This window comes from Acomys russatus, chromosome 19 (genome assembly GCF_903995435.1).
Source record: "Acomys russatus chromosome 19, mAcoRus1.1, whole genome shotgun sequence".
Taxonomy (NCBI): Eukaryota; Metazoa; Chordata; class Mammalia; order Rodentia; family Muridae; genus Acomys; species Acomys russatus.
The window spans coordinates 37,744,733-37,766,297 of record NC_067155.1 but is presented as its reverse complement, the minus strand read 5'-3'; the positions used below and the strand labels follow the sequence as shown (position 1 = coordinate 37,766,297).

General features: G+C 51.5%; 1 protein-coding gene across 1 annotated transcript in view; it reads left to right on the top strand.

The window, feature by feature from the left end:
- The window catches only part of Dnaaf5 (dynein axonemal assembly factor 5), a 30,061-nt gene that overhangs the window by 1,208 nt on the left and 7,288 nt on the right, over positions 1–21,565 (top strand). Inside the window, exons 2-9 of the mRNA XM_051161161.1 lie at positions 57–241; positions 1,732–1,856; positions 2,283–2,401; positions 8,822–9,054; positions 10,715–10,927; positions 12,721–12,864; positions 15,026–15,194; positions 18,264–18,411. Coding sequence (XP_051017118.1) covers positions 57–241; positions 1,732–1,856; positions 2,283–2,401; positions 8,822–9,054; positions 10,715–10,927; positions 12,721–12,864; positions 15,026–15,194; positions 18,264–18,411 — 1,336 coding nt within the window. The remainder of the gene's footprint in view (positions 1–56; positions 242–1,731; positions 1,857–2,282; positions 2,402–8,821; positions 9,055–10,714; positions 10,928–12,720; positions 12,865–15,025; positions 15,195–18,263; positions 18,412–21,565) is intronic.

Genomic DNA, 21,565 nt, shown 5'->3' with positions numbered 1-21,565 from the left:
GAGCTGGGCCCCCAGGGCGGCTGTACCTCATAACCAGCTGCCTCCCTGTCCCACAGAACACTTCCACATGCAGTCGGAGTCCCTGATAGGCCCCCTGATGCAGACCATCTCCCACCAGCACTGGAAGGTCCGGGTGGCCGTCATCGAAGCCACGGGCACTGTGATCCAGTTTGGCAGTGGGAATTCTGTGGATGATGTTCTTTCCCACTTTGCTCAGAGACTCTTCGATAATGTCCCTCAGGTAATGGGATTTCTGTGCCCGGACAGTCTTGAAACCACAGTGCTTCTGTTAGCAGAAGTGCCTTCGTGTGTTCATCCACTGGGAGGATTTCAGTGCAGGACCAAGGTTGCTTAGGGCCTTGCAGAGAAGGGTAGGGTGGAGGTTGAATGGCGGGGCAATCTGTGCCGGTGGGTTTGGAAGCAGTGAGGAGGTTGGCAGACAGGAGCTGTACAGATGGTAGGCTTTAAAAAGACAGAATCCAAGCCAGGCACACACCTTTAATCCCAGCACTCAGCAGGCCGAGGTCTCAAGGCCAACCTGGTCTCCAAAGTGAACCCAGGACAGTCAAGGCTACACAGAGAAAAAAGAAAAAAGAAAAAAAACGAATTCCCCTCACAGGCATGTCTCAGATCTAAGGCTGTTGTGGCTTATAGTAATGTCATCTACAAAGAGAGGACTTGTGGTAGCCAGGCTCTGTCCCAAAGGGAGAAACAGGTGAAGGGGCAGCACGTGACTCTGCTTAGGAGGAGAGGAGTGGCAGTGGTCAGCATCCTCCAGAGAAATGGAAAGCTGTCCCGATCTTGTTCATCAACCACCAAACTCTCCACAGGAGTGACAAGTTGTGTCCAGGTGGCAGTGTTCCCTCCCCTGTGATGATGATGTTGGCCTGAGTGCATCAGGCGTTCTCCCTGCTCTGCCGTAGGTTGTGTCACTTGAGCAGGTGCCTAGCCTACAGTGGATCCTACCCAAGCCCTGCCTCAGGCTCCTTGAACAGCTTTTTGTCATGTTTTACTTATATACCTCTCTGTAGCGTTATAATTCACACGCATATGATTCACCCACTCACGATGTTTAGCAGCTTTTTAATATACTTATAAACTTTTATGACGCATGTACTGTTAAGTTTACTGTTTCAGGGTTGGGATTGTAGCTCAGGTATAGAGCCCTTGCTCAGTGCATATACAAGCCCAACGCATATATAAGGTGCTGTATTCCATCGCGCCCCCCAAACTACAGCCAGTGTTACCACGGTTGTTGTTGCCACTACCCCAGTTCTCATTATTCCAAACAGAAACCTTGACCAGCAAGCAGTAGCCCCCCCCCCTGCCCATCGCCCCTCCCCCCTTTGCACACCTCTACCCAAACTCTGATGATGTCGAAGCTTACTGTCCCAAGTTTGTTTGCTGTACATTTCTCATGGAGCCACGTCATGCTGTATAAGGTAGCCTCTCCCATCGTCACTACTGCCCATGAAACACCTAGGTACCATGGTGACAAAGAAGACTACAGACACACAGTATATTGTTAGAGGGACAGTGAGTCCACAGAGGACCGTGCTAGTGGGTGTCACGAGGTTCTAGATCAGTACTGCTCCTCATCTGTCAGAGGGGTGGGGCCCTGTCCTGAGCCTCAGTGCCCACACCCGTTTCAGGACTAACATTCCCCCCAGCAGGACCCCGAGCCGCCCATCCCACAGAATCTGAGCGAGCTGCCTCTATTCTCTGTGGCAGGTCCGGCAGGCCGTGGCCTCGGTGGTGGGGGGATGGCTGCTCAGTCTTCGTGACCGCTACTCTTTCTTCCACAAACTCATCCCACTGCTACTCAGCAGCTTCAGTGACGAGATGCCTGAGGTCCGGTAAGTGCCTCTCCGGGCAGCTGGCAGTGTGGTGTCCCCTACCCCTCCGGAGTCACACTGATTTGGAACAAGAGCTTCTCCCCAGTTGCCTGTTACCACAGCGGTGGTTTTCTGTTTCAGCATTGCCCTAGCCCCTTGTTCTGTGTGTTGTGTGGTCCTGTGCTGCATGAACTCTCTCTGATCGTTAAGACCCTATTGGGCCTCTTTATCCGAGTTGAACCCATGGGTGAGCATCTGGCCCCTGCTGGTGCTGTCACCATGTAGTCAGAGCTGGTCAGAAGGCCACTCCTGCCAAGTGATGCCTGTTGCCTAGCCCTGCTCCCAGCCCTGCAGGTGTTTCCCTGGGGCTTCTGTGGTCAAGGGCTTCATGGACGGGGTCTCCTGCCTGCCGGGCCTCACTGCCACTCCTATCTTGTTGTTTTGCAGGCAGACAGCCACCAGCCTCTGGGAGAAGGTCGGGCTGCAGTGGCAGGAGGAGAATGAGGCAGATCTAAAGGACAAACTAGACTTTGCTTCGCCTCCTCCTCCCCACTACCCTGAGCACGGTGAGTGCTGCTGGAGGGAGAAGGCAGATGGGAGGTCCACGAGGGCCATCTGTTCTTGGCCCTGAGGAAAGCACTGGTATCTGAGGTGCTGCTGGGCCCAGGCTGCTAGATCCCTGGTGGAGATGACAGAGAAGGATTCCTCCTTCCCTCAGTGTGCAGGCCAGTGCTGCCAGCCTCTGCCCCCTGTCTCTCAGTATCTTTTCCCACTTGTGGGCCAGCTTCATTTTACAGAAAGGGAGGACTTCCAGAAGCATCCAGATGTGTTGCCAGGTGTCCACAGCTCCCTTCTGAGCATATGCAGGGACCTGTAGTTGGGTCAGGCCTGTGCAGCACTGCTGAGAGTTTCAGGAGCGGCACCATGTGGGGCTTTACCTTTCACCTAGGGGCTAAGCCTGCAGATTGGGGATAAGTGGCATTTACTTTCTGCACTTGGGTCAGGGCCTTCTGTTGGCATCTGCTTGTCCTCACATGGTCATAACCCAAGGCCATGTATGTGCCAGTCAGTCTAGCAAGCTCAACTGTGAGGCAGGTTTCTGCCCACAGCCCAGCTCCAAACGCCATGAGCTTTGAGACCTCTCTTCTCAGGCAAGCATGTCTCAAAACCAAGCAGCAGTCCACCCTGACAAGGACAGAGATGTGACCAGGGGGCAGGCACTGTCCCCCAGCACCCAAGAGACTGCTTCCTGGACCCACTGCTAGGAAGGGTCTATGGGCTGTAGACACAGCAGGGATGCTGAGGCTGCTCCTGGAGGTGCTGGATCCTGGCCTCTCACTGGCCTCCCACTGCTCCTGAGGTTCTTCCCCGTCCTGGGAAGCTGGCAGAAAGCACTCCAGTTCTGGGCAAGGCTGAAGCCCTAGTGTAAGCTGGGTTTGTTCTGATTGGATGGGTCAGATGGAGCGTGCAGTCTTCCAGATGTGTTTGTTTCTTTATCTTTTGTGAGTATAAGATACTCAGTTTCGAACTCAGGGCCTCGCTGGGCATGGTGGTGCACACCTTTAATCCCAGCACTTGAGAGGCAGAGGCAGGAAGATCGCTGTGAGTTCAAGGCCAGCCTGGTCTACAAAACAAGTATAGAATGGCCAAGATAACAGAGAAACCATTTCTTGAAAAACCAAACCCAACAAAACAACAAACAAACTCAGGGCCTCACATGTATGACACCAAGTGTTCTGTAACTGGGTTACATCCCATCACTTGATTTTTTTTTTTTTTAAATGGCAGGGTCTCATGTAGCCTAGGCTGGCCTTGAACTTGTGCAGTCCTCCTGCCTAAGCCTCTTGAATGCACTGTGCCCGGCTTGCATCTATGTTAACTGTTTGTGGCAGCGATGCAGCAGGATTTCATAGAGTTGGAGGGTTTTTTCCCCTCCTGTTGTTTCTGCCTCAAAGAGCCTGGGTCTTTTTGCACAGCTGGCCTGGTAGCTTATCTCCAGCCCTGGAATCCCAGCTGTGCCCTGAGCATGAGCCGAGCGGCTCTGCCCTGCTGTCGGGATCATCTCACATAGTTCACAAGCAGCCTAGTGTCAGCAGGACACTGGCTGGCCTTGAAGTACAAGAAAGCTTCCGCCTTGACTGTAACTGATCTTGCTGCCTGGAGAAAGGAAAGTGTAGGAGGCAGTGGTTGCCTTGGGAACACACCACACTTGACTTGTGCCAAGTTAGGGACTTGGGAGGCACACTTGCATGCACTCTGCCTGCACTGAGCAGCTCCCCATGCTAAGTTCCAGAAGGAGGACTGGTCTCTGGGGCACGTTTGGGTCTAAGTTGGGGACAGGGGCTTGTTTCTGGCCGTTGTGACAGGCATCTCGGTGGTTCTGGTCTTGAGCTGTGAGAGCAGCTTCTCAGAGCTCATTCTTCGTCGGAAGCAGAGAGGATTTAGAACTGAGTCATGGTAGCCAGCAGCATGGCGCTGCACTTCATGGGTTTTGTCCTTTCCCTTTGAAGTTACTTCAGTGTAGGATTCGAGTTTTAATGTTCCCCTGATTTTGCAGCATTTCAGCCACTTGTACTCCACCCATCACCCTAGCCCCCTTGCCGTTGCCCCTCCCAGCCCCGTGCCTGGCTCTGCCCACCATCCTGGACTCTGTGTTGTCCTGTCCAGGGGGCTGTGTACAAATACCCTTCACATCCCTAAAACTGCCTGTTATTGCTGCAGGTTTGTAAACTTCATCAAAAAACATGTCTGAAACTGAGAAGTAACGAGTCCGTCACTGGGCCATCCCTGGTACCTTCCTGGCCGTGGCCACTGTTGTCTGGGTGTCCAGTCATGCTTTCTGCCCACACATCTCTGCGTGGCACAACGTATCTTCTTGTCAAGTCTCAGCCCCGTTACTGCACTGCTCTTAGCAGCCACCCTCCTGCTACCCAGGAGGCAACTGAAACAGTGTTCCGAACAGAGTGGCTCAGATGAGTGGCTAAGACATGTTATATCCATCCTGCCAGTGTAGGGGCACTTTTCAGTCTGCCAGTGTAAACTGTCTGACCACAGCTGATTGATCCACTTAAATGTCCCTGTTGCCACACACGCTGCGGTCAGCACCTGGCTCAGAGTTAATCAAGTCCAGGCTCTCCCTTGCCCAGGACAGAAAGCTGGATTGTCAACGCCTCTACCACAGGGTTTATGCTCAACCTACAGACAAATGTAAGTTTCCTTCTACACAAGTCTTCACTTTCGGTTTCTAATTTTTAAAAGTATTTTTAAAGATATTTTTCTTTGTTAGGTTTTTTTTTTTTTTTTTTTTTTTTTTCAAGACAGGGTTTCTCTGTGTAGCCTTGGCTGTCCTGGACTCGCTTTGCAGACCAGGCTGGCCTCGAACTCACAACGATCCGCCTGCCTCTGCCTCCCGAGTGCTGGGATTAAAGGCGTGGGTCACCACTGCCCGGCTCTTTGTTAGTTTTTTTCCCCCTAAATTTTGTGTGTATAAGTGCTTTGCCTGCATGTGTTTGTCTGCACCATGTGCATTCTTAGTGCCTGTGAAGGCCACAGTCGTGAGCCACCTAACATGGGTGCTAAGAAGCAAAATCAGGTCCTCTGCAAGAGCAGTGAGTGCTCTTCAGTGCTGAGCATCTCTCCAGGCCCTCGGTTTTATCTTTAGTTATGCATATGTGTTGGTGTGGGTTTGTGTGCGTAAGTGACCTGTCCTGGGAGTCCAGAAGAGGCTGTCACATCATCTGGAGCTGGAGTTACAGGCAGTTGTGAGCTGCTCTCCAGCACCTATATCTCCACCACGGCTGGGTCTTGTAACTGTAGTAGTTTCTGTGCCTGTGTGCAGTGGAGGTCAGCGGCCAGCTCTGTGGAGTCCTTCTCTCCACCTTTACGGGGGCTCTGGGGACTGAGCTCAGGTCATCGGCTTGCACGGCAAAGGCCGATACTCACCAAGCTGGCCTCAAGTCACTGCTTTTACAATGGAGCGCTGTGTGTGGCAGCCAGGAAGGTTGCAGTTCATTGTGTTCAAATCAGCTTTTCTGAAGAAAGTGCCCTCAAGTTCCTACCACCCGCTAATGACAGGGTTCCGGTGACAGCGGGTCCCAAGTTGTGGCGGTGGCAGCAGTTTTCCTTTGAAACATCTTTCTCCTGGAATCACTTGTCTGTCGTGCCCAAGTGCTGAGGGTATCATGCCTTCAGAAGTGGCTCAATGCCAGAGGGACACAGGGCCTTTTTCTTTCTTTTCTTTTTCTTAAAAAAAAAGGTCTGGACCTGAGTAGAGTTCCCTTTGAATGTGTAGCATTGTGCCCATCCATCTGTTTCGGCCCTGCCAGCATTCCATCAGGGTGTTTGGGATAGAAACTTGAATGGGAGCAGAAGAGGGGAAGCAGGCTGGCGAGCTGGCTGGCACCGTGGGAGCTTTTTCCTCTTCTCAAGGGCAGGTCATTCTGCCTTAGCAGCACACAGGGCAGGCCTTGTACACAAGAGTAAGATGCCAGGAGAGGAGGGAAACCACTGCCATAGAAGTCAGGTCCCCTTGGTCCTAAGCCCCAGCAGCTCTCATCCCTCCAAAGACTGTGAACTCTGACCTCTGCACCAGCTTCAGTCTTCCGCCCTGTCTTCCCACACCTTCCAGGTGGAATCCCCTTTGCTTCACTGGACCTGACATGACCTCACCTTTTCCATTGTTTGTTGGCAGCTATATGGATGGCTGCCCCTTGTCATGGCGTCTGGCTTTGCAGATGTCCATAGCTCTCCTACTGAAGGGTCCATTGTCTCTTAAAGCCTCTAAGGGCCCTTGTCATCCTGTGCTCTTTAAACACGGCCCGATTAAGCTGTCTTTTTCTGCTTTTTTGTCTGCTGTCATGTTGTAGTTCCCTCAAAGATTTTGTCAGCAGTGCTGAGCTCTCTGCACTTTTGGAATCTGGACATGAGTAAGTGGTGACTCGCAGCCCAGGGCCTTCTTCCCTGCCCGCCTGTGCTGATGGGCTTCCAGACAGGGATGCACAACCAGTGACCTAGCCTGACCTTAAATCAAGTGGCAAATGATGAAATCCGGGCAGGAATTTAGAAGCTCTGCTTCAGCCTTTGAAGCAGCTAGACGGCAAGCCTGGGAATCCGCTGGCAAACCTGTGTGTTTTCAAGGAAGAGAAACGAGTGTCTATCCAGGTGTGGTGGAGTTTGTCATCCCAGTATTGGAAAAGCTGAAGCAGGAGGGTTACTGAGAGTTTAAGGTCAGCCAGGGCTACATAGTTAGACCCTGTCTCAAAAAACAAACTCCATCCACACACACCCCAAGAAAGGTAAATGGAAACAACTGGGCCAGTGGTTCCCAATACTGGACCTACAAGGTGTTGAAATCATTCTATGGGTTCCAGTATCCCAGAGCCCGTGGAGTGCTCCTACAGTGGAAGCAGTCATATCCACACCATCCTGTGGAGCCGCTTCTGGCCGCATGCTGACGCTGCACACGCCAAGAGACAGTGCTGGCTGAGCTAGCCCATCCTCCGTGATAATGAAAGCAGGCTAGCCAGGCTCGGTGACAAATGCCTGAAGGCTGGGGTGTGAGAATTGTTAAGTATAGTCCTAGGCTATATAGTACATTCAAAGGAGGCAAGTGAAACCCTGCCTCAAACAAGTCAGAGGGACAGCATTTATCTAGAGTTCACCAACAAGGGACTGGGCAGGATATGACTGCACAGTAAAACCTGACTAGAATCCACCAGTGAAGAGCTTGTGGCTCAGTAGTAGAGTGCCTGCCTAGCATCCCCGTGACGGAGGGGCTGGGAGTGTAGTTCACTTGTAGAGTGCTTGCCTAGCAAACGTGACACTAGGTCCATCCCCCAGCAATAGACGTGTGCACACAGTTTTAAGAAGGTGAAAAGACCAAGAAAGTAATTATTGCTTATGTCCAAAACATACAGAGAACTCTCAGGACCCAGTAAGAACAATTCAAAACTTTACACAGACAGTATTTGGGAAAACATCACCCAGGATGGTAACAGAAAGAGCACATAGGCCTGTGAAGATGCCCGATGGCGTTGGCATTGGGGAAATAGAAACTGGACCTCAGAGAGCTGCTGCTGCACCCTGCCAGGCTCAGCTCCCTGGGAAGCTGGCCATGCGTGACAGGGAGGTTGGATGGCACAGCCACTGTAGAAGATCAGCGGGTCAGACAAGTACCTATGGTATGGTGTAGCCATGCCAGACACTGACACCCAGAAAAGTAAATGCCTAACCCCACTAGCACAACCCATTTAAAACAGCCCCAAGTCAGAACTAAGCTCTCAGGAGAGGAGTGGGGAAGCTGCTGTGTTCCACTGAGTGAAGATGCTAGAGAACACACTAGTGCATAATACAGGCCGCTGGGCGGGGCGGGGCGGGGCAAGGCATGGAACTAAGCTTACTTCAGGGTATGTGGTGACAGTTTGCAGGTGTGTCCCAGACTGGTTAATTCTTATGTGTCATACTTCGGTATAGCCATAAGAAATACTCTTTTCTCTTTTTTCGCAGACAGGGTTTCTCTTTGTGTAGCCATGGCTATCCTGGGACTTGCTCTGTAGACCAGGCTAGCCTCCAACTCAGAGATCCACCTGCCTCTGCCTCCCAAGTGCTGGGATTACAGGTGTGGGTGCTACTTTACATTATGACTATGACCCTCACTTTTTCCCCTTTTTGAGGGATGGGCTTTGGGGGTTTGTCCTGGTTGATTGGTTGATTTTTTTTTTTTTTTTTTTTTAATGGAGTCTCACTCTGCAGCCCAGGATAACCTGGAACTGTGTAACTCACGCAGATCTTAAACTTGAAGCAATCCTCCTGCCTCAGCCTCCTGAGCAGAAGAGTTTGTAGTTGCAAATCGCAAGGAGTATTGTGGCTGCAAGCTGCCAAGCCAGCTCTCCTTTCTGTCTTGATGAGACAGACTGTGGGTGTAACTGACTACTTTCTGCACAGATCTCTGAAGCTGTGTTTGTGGGCTCCCATCTTCTCCCCTCTAGAGAGCCGTCCTGGCCTGGGCTGCCGAGAGCTGGTCTTCAGAAACCTCTCCAAGGTCCTTCCTGCCGTCTGTCATGATATCACCGACTGGGTGGTAGGCACACGGGTGAAGGCAGCACAGCTGCTGCCAGTGCTGCTGCTGCACGCAGAGGACCACATCACGCAGCACCTGGAGATAATCCTCAGAACCCTGCAGCAGGCATGCGCTGATGAGGAGAAGGCTGTGCTCAGCAGTGTGAGTGTCCCATTATCTTGCAAGTGGCAGGGCTCTCAGCCTCGTACCCATCAGCTTTGCAGTTACCAGCCAGGTAAAGGTGTGCGTGGCTCTGCCTCCACCCCGTATTCAACCACTAGCCTGGCCCTGGCAGTGCTTTCATGGCAAAAAGAACTGTTTTCCTAGGCACACTTAGACCATTTCCACCCAGAACTCCAGGTGTGGGGGTAGGTGCGATATATTCATGTGGATGACTGTGGTGTGAGTGCTTGCTTGTATGAATACATGTGCAATTGTGTGCATGCTTATGGATCCCAAATCAATTGCTGATTACTTCATTGCCGGGTTTCTCACTGAACCAGAGCTCACAGATTTAGCTTGTCTTACCTAGCCAGCTTGCCCTGGGATCCCCTGTGTCTGTCTCCTGGGTACTAGGCTGACAGAAAGCTGGCACCCCGTCCCTCCTTTACATGGGTGCTGGGGATCTGAACTCTGGTCCTCAAGCTCGTACAGCAAGCATGTCACTCACTCACTCAGCCACATCTCCAGGCATTATCACAAAACCTTCCAGCTTCTGTTTTGTTGACTGAAAAAGTGACTTTCTATCTCCCAGTACAGTTTTACGAAGGAGAGGGAGGGAATGGTGGAAAGTACCATGTGAGGGCTGCTGTGTTTGTGTGCTGTCCCGTCCCTGTGTGCTGCCCCTCTTGGCAGCCAGGTTCACGAGCTCTGCACCTCCCTCTCCTGCCACACCAGCCCCTTTGTATTACGTCATCTGCGAGGTTTTTGTTAGTGGAAGCCGCAGTGAGGGCTCGTGGGGCTGGTGTTGCAGTGCCTTGCCGTCAGCCTCATGGTTTTGCACCTCAGCCTGTCCTTGCCATTGTTGATACCCAGGCTTTGGAGTGTGCCCAGTTTGCTACTTTATGGGTTCTTCCATCCTTCTCTGCCCCTTTCCTTCTTCCCTTTCAACCCCTAATACTAGATAAGAGAGAAAAAAGGACAGAGAGGAAAGAGATCCCTGAGTAAGATGAGGGTCAAAATAGGGCCGGCGTTACTGTTAGACCACCTCCTGCTGATGGTGCTGATGAGAGCTCCTTGCCAAGTTTGCTCTTTGCCATCAGGGTACCTAGTCTCCTCCTCCTACCCCCCCCCCTCCTTCCTCCTCTGCCCTCCTCTTGTTTCTTCTTTGCATACAACTACTTAACAAACCACAACCAACAGCCATCGACAACCCACCTATTGGGTCTCTAGCATTTAAATGCCCTCAGAAAAGTCCCCAGAATTCCAAGCGTCACACACTCCCAGAAACTATCTGCAGCTGGCAAAATCACGCCTCTGCTAGAGCACGAGGCAAATTAACGTCAGCTTCTGCAAAGCACCCCCATTTCAGATTTAAAAAAAAAAATTCTTATAATATTTGTGTTTTCTTAAACCAAAATCCTCACTACAGTGGAAGCATGGAGTGTGTGAATGAGACGCTTAGGCTGCTGGTGTCAAGTGAGGCAGGAGAACAGGACATACGGCTTCAGAGCCCTGGCTTCCATTTGCCTTGGTTTCTTCCATGAGAGAAAGAGTGTGTGCTTCCGGAACCACAGGTCCTCTACACCATGTCCTCTGGCAGGTGGAAGCCCTAGCTGTATCCATGTTTCTAGAACTCTCCACCTTCCCCTCTTCCTTGCAGTGTGTAAGAGCTGCAGAGCTCATTGGCACCTTCGTCAACCCAGAAGTATTTCTGAAACTGATCTTAGCCATGCTGAAGAAGGCACCCTCCGCCCCTGGCCTCTTGATCCTCGCTTCTGTCATCCAGGGCTGCCCCCGAAACACCCTCCAGCCACACCTCAAGGTCATAGCCACAGAGCTGGCCCAGGAGCACATCTGTCAGGGGTCTGAGAATGTAAGTGGGTGCCTGGAAGTGTGGGTGGGGCATCAGGGTATCTTGGCACTGGAGAAGAGAGGTAGCCCTTGGTCAGTCTCTGAGTGTAACTGCTGATGGTGGCCAGCCCACGGGCAACAGCCCCTATTCAATCTGGTGGCCACCTACAAGTGGCCATTTAAGACTTTCTCTTGTTAGTGCCAGTGGCATGGATAGCTCAGAATACATCCATCTTCCAGGAGAGTCCAGCTGGCCTTGTTGCTATGGGTGGTTATAGGTCCGTGCTATGGGTCTGAGGGAGTTCTGGGTCCTACCCAGGAGACGAGGAACTACACACATGTCAAGATTGAGCACATCCTCAGGGGTGACCAAGAACTCTTTTTTTGTTTGGTTGATTGGTTGTTGGTTTTGTTTTCAAGATAGGGTTTCTCTGTCTATCCCTGGCTGTCCTGGAACTTGCTCCATAGCACAGGCTGGTCTCGAACTCACACAGCTCTGCCTACCTCTGCCTCCTGAGTGCTAGGACTAAAGGCGTGCACCTCCACCACTCAGCTACAAGCTCATTCTTGTCTATGTCACTTAGCAGTCAGATCCTATGTTTGTAGTAGCCGCTTGTGGCCTGACAGCCAGGTTTGCTTGAAACAGAGCCAGAGCAGCCTAGCCCCAGGCTTTAGCACTGCGCTATGTTCTACTTGTTTCTACTGAGGGAGTGAAAGTTGCTGTATTGGGGTGTGTTAGGCCTACCCTGTAATCCCGGCATTTAGGAGGCAGGAGAATCACAGATTGAAGAACAGCCTGGGCTACTTAATGAGCGGGGCGGGGGGGGGGGGGGGAAACTAAGCCATTTTATTGTAAATAACAAAATAGTAAAGGCAACCCATGGGAACAGGACTAAAGTCTTGGAAAGGAGTGAAGACAGGCTAGGAGCAAGCCAAAAGACCAAGAGGTCACGAAGCCAGCACAGTCATACAGGAATCAGAGGAGCTAGGGGAAGGGAAACCTGGCCCAGTCCCTGTGCTGGAGAGTTTGAGATAGTTGTGAGGTATGCAGCCAGGGTGTCTCTATAATAGGTACTAGTGATGCTGTGAGAGGCCACACTCACACCTGGACTCTGACCTAGGAAGGCAGAAATTCCCCAGGCTGCTTTTCTCATTTGTGTCTTTATCATTCCTCTACCATGTCCATTTCTCCAGTTCAGTAGAGCACAGAAGAAAGAAGAATGGCAGTTATAAAATATCAGTGAACATTTCACTGTGTGTATTCATTTTTTTTTAACATGCATTGGTGTTTTGCTCTCATAAATGTATGCATGCGGGTGTTGGATCCTCTGAAACTGGAGTTATAGACAGTTCTGAGCTGCCACGTGGGTGCTGGGAATTGAACCGGGATCCTCTGAAAGAGCAGCCAGTGCAATTGACCACTGAGCCGTCTCTCCAGCCCTCACAGTGAATATTATTTTTTTGTTTATTTGTTTTTTGTTTTGTTCTGGGTTTTGAGACAGGGTTTTTCTGTGCAGCTATGGCTGGGTTGGAATTTACTTGTAGATCAGGCTGGCCTCAAACTCCTCTTGAGTTTGTCTCTGCCTCCAAGTGCTGGGATTAAAGGTATGCACCACCACCACCTGGCCCACATCATATATTCTTAATCCCTCTCTCTGTAGCTTCCCTTCTGGCCCACTGTGCCTTTCTCGGTTGGGTGTGCTCAGGTCAGGGTCCTGTACCCCTCAGATGGAGTCTGGCAGTTCTTCTGGCTCTTGCTGCATGCGTGGGTGGGCTGCAGAGGGAGAGATACTGACTCCCACTGGTGTCTTCCAGAATCTCTACCTGGAGCATCTGCTGCTGTGTGTGCAGGCTCTGTTGTCTGTGTGTCAGGAAGACTGTCGTGCCGCCAGCCTGCAGCTCTTGGAGGTGCTGGTGACAATAATGGCAGTCTCAAGTGCCATAGGCCTTGGGAAGAAGGTAAGAACAACAGCGCCCTGCAGCTGTAGTCTGTTTCCACAGGAAATGGAGCTGTCTTCTGTCAGTGTCCAACATGTTTAAATTCCAGACCTGGGGCAGGCTTGGCTAGCAAAGATGAAAGAATTCAGAACAAGGTAGCTTCAGGGAATAACCTCCTCCTACAAACAATCTTCTACATAGGAGTGAAGGCTGTTTAATACTGGGACCCAACTGAGCACTCTGGACTTCGGTATTGTCTGTCTGTCTTTCTTTCTTTCTTTTTTTTTGGCGGGGCGGGGGGTTCTAGACTGTCCTAGACTCACTTTGTAGGCCAGGCTGGTGTCAAACTCACAGCAATGCGTCTGCCTCCTGAGGGCATTGTTTTTCTTATGGCTCATAGTTTGTAAACAATCTTCTTCCCTCATCTTTTGATTAGCTTAATAAACAGCTGATGGCCAATAGCTAGGCAGGAAAGGTGGGACTTCTGGCTTGAGAGAGGATCTCAGAGAAGAATGAGATTCTCCAAGAGACATGGGGAGGAACAGGTGCCAGTGAGAGTAGACAGGTGACATGGGGAGGAACAGGTGCCAGTGAGAGTTGACAGGTGACATGGGGAGGAACAGGTGCCAGTGAGAGTTGACAGGTGACATGGGGGGGAACAGGTGCCAGTGAGAGTTGACAGGTGACATGGGGAGGAACAGGTGCCAGTGAGAGTTGACAGGTGACATGGGGAGGAACAGGTGCCAGTGAGAGTTGACAGGTGACATGGGGAGGAACAGGTGCCAGTGAGAGTTGACAGGTGACATGGGGAGGAACAGGTGCCAGTGAGAGTTGACAGGTGACATGGGGAGGAACAGGTGCCAGTGAGAGTTGACAGGTGACATGCGGAGGAACAGGTGCCAGTGAGAGTTGACAGGTGACATGGGGGGGAACAGGTGCCAGTGAGAGTTGACAGGTGACATGGAGGGGAAGAGGTGCCAGTGAGAGTTCACAGGTGACATGCGGAGGAACAGATGCCAGTGAGAGTTCACAGGTGACATGGGGAGGAGCAGATGCCAGTGAGAGTTCACAGGTGACATGGGGAGGAGCAGATGCCAGTGAGAGTTCACAGGTGACATGGGGAGGAACAGGTGCCAGTGAGAGTTGGCAGGTGACATGGAGAGGAACAGGTGCCAGTGAGAGTTGACAGGTGACATGCAGAGGAACAGGTGACATGGGGAGGAGCAGATGCCAGTGAGAGTTGACCGGTGACATGGGGAGGAGCAGATGCCAGTGAGAGTTGACAGGTGACATGGGGAGGAACAGGTGCCAGTGAGAGTTGACAGGTGACATGGGGAGGAACAGGTGCCAGTGAGAGTTGACAGATGACATGGAGAGGAAGAGGTGCCAGTGAGAGTTGACAGGTGACATGGAGAGGAACAGGTGCCAGTGAGAGTTGACAGGTGACATGCGGAGGAACAGGTGACATGGGGAGGAGCAGATGCCAGTGAGAATTGACCGGTGACATGGGGAGGAGCAGATGCCAGTGAGAGTTGACAGGTGACATGGGGAGGAGCAGATGCCAGTGAGAGTTCACAGGTGACAGGGGGAGGAACAGTGCCAGTGAGAGTTGACAGGTGACATGGGGAGGAACAGTGCCAGTGAGAGTTGACAGGTGACATGGGGAGGAACAGGTGCCAGTGAGAGTTGACAGGTGACATGGGGAGGAACAGGTGCCAGTGAGAGTTGACAGGTGACATGAGGAGGAACAGGTGCCAGTGAGAGTTGACAGGTGACATGGAGAAGAACAGGTGCCAGTGAGAGTTGACAGGTGACATGGAGAGGAACAGGTGCCAGTGAGAGTTGACAGGTGACATGGGGAGGAGCAGATGCCAGTGAGTTGACAGGTGACATGGGGAGGAGCAGATGCCAGTGAGAGTTGACAGATGACATGGGAAGGAACAGGTGCTGGGACTGAATGAGAGAGAGTTAACAGGCCACATGGTGGGTCATGGATTAGAATAGATGGTTAATTAAGTTAAGATGAGCTACCTGGTAGGGAGCCCAAGCTAAGGCCTAAGCTATAATAAAAATTAATAAAGCTCTGTGTCTTTATTTTAACTGCCCACAGGTCAGTAAAGCTTGGCAATCATTTTTAATTTAAAAAACAGACTGGTCCCAATCTTTGTATACTCCTCTCTAGGCCCAGAAGACCATGGACACGCTGGCTGAGGTGGAGGACATCCCCAGCAGTCAGGACCTCTACCGCAAGCACGTGGGTGCACTCCTGGAACGGCTGACGGCCTCACATGGCGAGTGGACAGTGCACTCTGTGCAGTTGCTGAAGTTTACTGTGGTCCTCACCCAGGCAGGTGAGCCTCAGGACACTGGCCAGGCCACAGCTGCAACCATCCTCACAGCCATCTGTGAGCCACATGACCTGGCCTTGACCCAGACATAGTTTTGTTTGTGTGAAAGGGTCATGCCACATGGGTCACGATGGTGTCAAACCAGTTCTGCTCCTGCCTTGTCCTCCCACATACTGGGGTCACAAGCATGAGCCACTGTGCCCAGGAGAAATGGCTTCTCTGATAAGCCTTGGAAATTGACTGTACCATGGCTTCGTTTGCAACTTGTATTCTTTAGATACTTTTGTTTTACAGGGAAATTCAGCCTCTCCAGCCACAGAGGCTCATTGCAGAAGTGAGAAGCATTGCTTTATAATCCTTAGTGGAGTTTTTTTAACATTTTAATGCCAAGTGGTGCAGCCCCTTCGCAGATCCTACTTGAGCCCCCACTCTGGAGAGGAGAGGCTGTAGATACAAAAGACATGCCCCCTCCCGTGTGCCACCCATCCAGCTGGCAGGTGGCGGGCGTCGTCTGTGTTTATGCCAGAAGGTAGTTTGCTGTGGACAGTTTCAGAAGGCAGAGATGGCGCCTACGGGACTGAAGAGATGGCTCTGTCAGTAAGTCAGTCAGTGCCTGTTACACAAGCGTGAGAAGATGAGTTCAGTCACCAGAGCCAGTCATAGAATGTCAGGTGTGAACATGGAGAGAGGGCTCAGCTGTTACAGGCACCTGCTGCTCTTACAGAGGACATAACTCTGGTTTCTGTGACTTGCTATCTAGTTAGCCTAGGTGAATCAGGGAGCCCTAGGTACAGTGAGGCCGTTTCTAAAATGAAGTGAAGACCACTTGAGGAACACACCTGATGTCAAACTCTGGCTTCCATGTGTGCACACCCACACGAAGAAATGACAGCAGAAACAATGGGCTCGGGCCACAGGCTGTCCCACACCCTGAGGTCCTGCTGGATGAGGTTGCTCCTGGCCCTGTGAGCTCATATCCTAAGAAGTCCTACCACATTCCTCAGGACACAGTACCCTTTCCACCCTTGACCTGGGTGGCCTGCAGCTGGGCCCTTTGTACTCAGTTTGGCTAAATTAGGTGCATTGTTGTAGTTTTAGTGTGGCTTGCTGAGTGCCCTTGTGTGGCCTCCAGCCCTGCTACAGTCAGTGTGGTAATGTACTCTCCTTTCAGATTGGCCCAGATCCCTCTGGGGGCCATGACCCATCACCCCCTGGGCCCTAAGCTCCTAGGCCTACTTGGTGCCTAGGAGATGGGCTGTGGGCATGGAAACCCACAGGTTGAGCTCCTTTGGAGTCTTTTCTGTTGTGACTTGCTGAGATGTAAAGACCAGAAGTACAAGAAGTACTCACTTAGGGCAACAGCTCCTCCCACCCTGTCAACACTGGTGACAACAGCACTGTGACAGGAGCTGGTGCCAGACCAGAGCTCCGGCTGGTACCCTTGTTTGCATTCACCACTGGCAGGGTACACCCAGGGCTCAAACCAGGAGCTGAGGGTGCAGCTTTGTTTCCTGTTTCCAGCCCCCGGAAAAGCTTACACTGCTATGGAACGTGTTTCTCTGGGTGGACTTGTTTTAAAGACAGGGTCTCATGCAGCCAAGACTGGCCCCAAATGTGCTGTGTGCCCGAGGATGAACTTGACGGCTTCCTCTTCCCTCCATCTCCTAAGTGCTGGGATTACAGGCGTCCATGACTGCTTTGTGCAGTGCTGGCTGGAACTCAGGACTCCAAGCGTGCTAGGAAAGCACTCTAAGGATGGACATAGCTTCTGCCCCTCGTTAGGTGGATATTTTCATGAAAGACAGTTTGCTTCCCACTGAGGTTCATGTGGAGTGTCAGCTTCCCTCTCCTCCACATCCCCTTTCTTCCTGTGAATGAAACTCCAGCCTGGGCATTTGGCTTTCAGTCTGAGTCCTGGCTCAGCAGCTGCAGGTTGCCAAACATCTGTCCTTTGATGTTGACAGTCTGAGCAAGCCCTGGCGCTTGCCTGTGCTGCTTGGAGCACACCTCTGGCTCTTGCCCATGCTGGAGGGATCCTGCTTGTCTCATCAGGCCAGCAGCTGCTTTTCCCATCATGCCATTTTTGTTTTCCTTCTCCTCAGACCTGCACAGCTTCAGGTGGATAGAGCCATTGCCTCCTCAGCCTCCTAGGCACTGGACACACAGGGGTTTGAGTAACTTAGCTTGAAATGGAAGATTTAGGTGACTTGGCTTTTCAGTTGTAGAATTAGCCGGTTGTGCCTGGGCTTATGCTGAAATACAAAGTCCCATTTAGGGCACAGGGCACAGCTGGAAAGTGTTTGGGGTGCGTTCTGGAGAGTGAGCTGTGTGTGCCCAAATCTAGAGGCTGTATAGGTCCAGTCACCAGACAATGAGCCCTCAAGCTTGAGGTTGCCCCAGAAGTCTTTGTGGCCTGGGGCAAGGGTGGGAGTGAAGGGAGCAGAATCCTGACTCCTCTCTCCCTACCACAAGGCTTGAGCCAATGGTGGGCATACTTTGATGAGTGCTTCGGTACATTTTCCAGATGCTTCTTATCTTTAGTTTTAGGGGTTTGGATAAGTAGGCCTGTGAAGTGTAGCCCTGGCTGCACTGGAACTTTCTGTGTAGACCAGGTTGGCCTTGAACTCTTCTCCCAAGTGCTGAGATTAAAGGGTTTGTGCCACCACCCCAGTGTAACCCCAGCTCTTGGAGAAGTAGAGACAGGCCAGTCTATGGGGCTCAGTGGCCAGCTAGCCAAGCCTAATCGTTGCATCTCAGGCCCATGAGAAACCAAGTGGGTGGCCACTAAGGAACAGTTGGAGGCTGAGGTATTGTCTCAGGGCCAGTCTGGACTACAGAGTAAAATCCTGTGTCAAAGAAAAAAACAAAAGAGGGCTGGGCAAATGGCTCAGCCATTAAGAGCTCTTACTGCTCTTGCAGAGGTTTGGCTCCTAGCACCCACATCATGCGGCTTAGAACCACCTGTGACTCCAGCTCCTGGGAGCTCACTGCTTCCAGCTTCCACAGATACTGTAGTAATTGCATGCGTAGGGAGCCAGCAGCTTGCTACAGCCCCTTTCCTCTGTTTTCCAGGCCCAGCTGTGGGAGAAGCACTGCAGCATGTGATCCCCACCCTCAGGGCCTGTCTCCAGCCCACCACAGACCCGCACATGCGCCTGAAACTCTTCTCCATCCTGTCCACGATGCTGCTGAGGCCTACAGACACTGTCGACTCTCAGGGGTAGGTCAGCCCTCAGGTCTCTGTAGATCCCACATGAGTGTTGGATGGGTCCCCCATCTCCCCGTGCTGCCCTGGGCAGGACCTCCCAGGTCCAAGGTGGGGGCTTCTTGGTGGTCTGTAGCCCTAGTATCCACCTGCTGGATAAACAGTGGGCTGGGTGAGTATGCCTCAGAGACACAGACAGTAAATCAAAGTCACTCTAGGGGAGTCATTAAAATTCCATCGAGTGAGAAAGTTTTAGGGCACATTAACTATTAATGGCTTCTGTATCTGCTGCTTAGTTTTAAAAGCCTTTGGTACCTTTCAGACTTAACAGACCTGATTGAATTAGCATTGATGGTGAAGGCTTAGGGGTAGCTTTCTGTTATCTCAGAAGAGCCCAGAGGCAGCACCGCAAGCCTAAGAGCCTCAGTTTTATGGCTTTGAAGTAAAGGGAAAGTCGAACAAAGAGCTTAGGAAAGAACAGGCTCTCGGGAGGAGGGGAGCAGCCCAAAACCGAGGAGAAACTCATCCTGGGAGAGGACCTGTGAGTGTGGTGGAGGACATAGAAAATCAGAGCTGCCCTGGAAGAAGGCCACACACAGAGTGTCTTAACTACTGCCTTCCCGGGCTCACTGGGCAGAGGAAGACTCAATCGTGCTGGGACCTCCCAAGCCTGAGCACCCCTGCCAGCCCTGGGTCTTGGAGACAGAGACCTGAACACTATAGCCCTGGGTGAGCTCCTGGGACTCCTGGGACTGCCAGCCCCCCCAGATCGCCCCTCCCCCAAAGAACCTGTCACCATGAAGTGTGGTCAGCAAACTTTTAAAGTCCCCCGTGACTTGGTTACTCTAACCTTTCCCCTTTGAGTGCACTCCTAGTTTGGGGCTGACTGCCAGCTTCTCACTGCAGGAAGTTCTGTTTCCTGCTGTCTGCAAAAACCTCAGGGCTGTAAAGGGACCATAAAAAGGTATTAATGAGTGTCTTGGCAGCAGGCCATCAGCAGACTTATACACAGGAATGGAGTGAGTGTGTGGCAGCCTGTGCTGCGACTAGGCTGTGGCCCTTTCCACACATAGCGCAGTGTGCTAAGGAACAGCGCTACCCTTGATCCACAAACACAGCTGCTAGGTTTGGGCCAGGTTCCCAAAGACACATGGCAGACCTCTCTGCAAGGAGTCAGCCTAGAGAATCCAGTTATGCAGATGAGTTACTGGTGAGAGAATTGCTTCTGCTTGGGTGGGGACAGTTTGAAAATAACATCATCTTAGAGTATCTATTGCTGTGATGGAACACCAGGATCAAAAAAAAAAAAATGTGGGGAGGAGTTTATTTCCCTTATACTTTCAGGTAGCAGTCCACTGAGGGAAGTCAGAGCAGGAACCTGGGGTTGCTGCAGAGGCCATGGAGGAAGGCTGCTTACTAGCTACCTCACGGCTTGCTCTGCCTGCTTTCTCGTAACACCGGGGACCACCAGCCCTGCGGTGGCACCCACAATAGGCAGGGTCCTCCCACTTCAATCACTAATTAAGAAAATGCCCTGCAGCCTTCCCTACAGCCAGATCTCATGGAGATAGTATTTTGGTTGTGGTCCCCTTAGAGTTAGTCTCTCAGCTGAATAGAGCTTGTGTCAAGTTGACATAAAAGTAGCCCGAGCAAATATTGTTTGGTTTTGATATATAGACTATAAAATGATAGAATGAAAGGTTGTCAAGACAAGGCTCGGTCTGAGGGTGTCATCTCTGGCAGGGTGAGCCCCCCCAGGGGTCAGGATTCCCCATGTGGAGAAGGCAGTGCACACAGCAGGCCAGAGGCGGCATTACAGCATCCCACTCAGGGTGCTTGCCTGCGAGAGAGCAAGGAGGAGCTACAGAAAGCTCTGCACAAGCCTTTGGCAGCTTCAGTATAAAATTTCATGTAAAAATCTGAACTAGGACGCTGGGTGTGGTGGCGCAGGCCTTTAATCCCAGCCCTTGGGAGGCAGAAGCAGGCGATCTCTGTGAGTTCGAGGCCAGCCTCTACAAAGTGAATCCAACACAGCCAAGGCTACACAGAGAAACCCTGTCTCAAAAAAACAAATAAAAGCCAGGCAGTGGGGAGCCGGGCGTGGTGGCGCACGCCTTTAATCCCAGCACTCGGGAGGTAGAGGCAGACGGATCGCTGTGAGTTTGAGGCCAGCCTGGTCTACAAAGTGAGTCCAGGATGGCCAAGGCTACACAGAGAAACCCTGTCTCGAAAAAAACAAAAAACAAAACAAAACAAAAAACCAGGCAGTGGTGGTGCATGCCTTTAATCCCATACTTGGGAGGCAGAGGCAGGCAGATCACTATAAATTCAAGGCCAGCCTGGTCTACAAAGTGAGTCCAGGATAGTCAAGGCTACACAGAGAAACCCTGTCTTGAAAAAAAAATTTTTTTTTTAATAATAAAAAAATAAAATAAGCTGGGCAGTGCTGGCACATGCCATTAATTGTAGTACTCAGGAGGCAGAGACAGGCAGATCCCTGTGAGTTAGAGGCCAGTCTGGTCTACAGAGCAAGTTACGGGACAGCCATCTCTACATAGAGACCTTGTCTTGAAAAAATTATCATCAGAAAAAGAAGAAGAAAAAGAGGAGGAGGAGGAGTGTGTATGTGAAAGCCATGTGTGTGCAGGCACCTGAAAAGGCCCTGAGAGTACATTGCATCCCATAGAGCTGGAGACATAGGTAGTTGTAACCTGCCTGGTGTGCGTGCCAGGAGTCAAACTCCGGTCCTCTGAAAAAGCAGCAAGTGCTCTTAAGCATCAAGTTATTTCTCCAGCCCTGTGTTACTTCTTTTGTTGTTGTTGTTGTTTGTTTAATTTTTGAAGATAAGGTTTCTCTGTGTAGCACTGGCTGTCCTGGAACTTGTTCAGTAGACCAGGCTGGCCTCGAACTCACAGAGATGCTGCCTCTGCTTCCTGAGTGCTCAGATTACAGGCGTGCACTACCACCCAGTCCATGTTATTTCTTGCTTCCTTCGTTTTAATGGTGCAGGTGGCAGATTCAATGGATAGTGACAGAGGTGCCATGTAACCCATATAGCTGATCCTGGTTGGTGTAGCACTTGAACACAGAGCGCCCCAAGCCAACCACCTTAATGGATCGCTTCACAACGGTCACTTACAGGGTCAGGCCCAGTTCCACTCCCAAACTG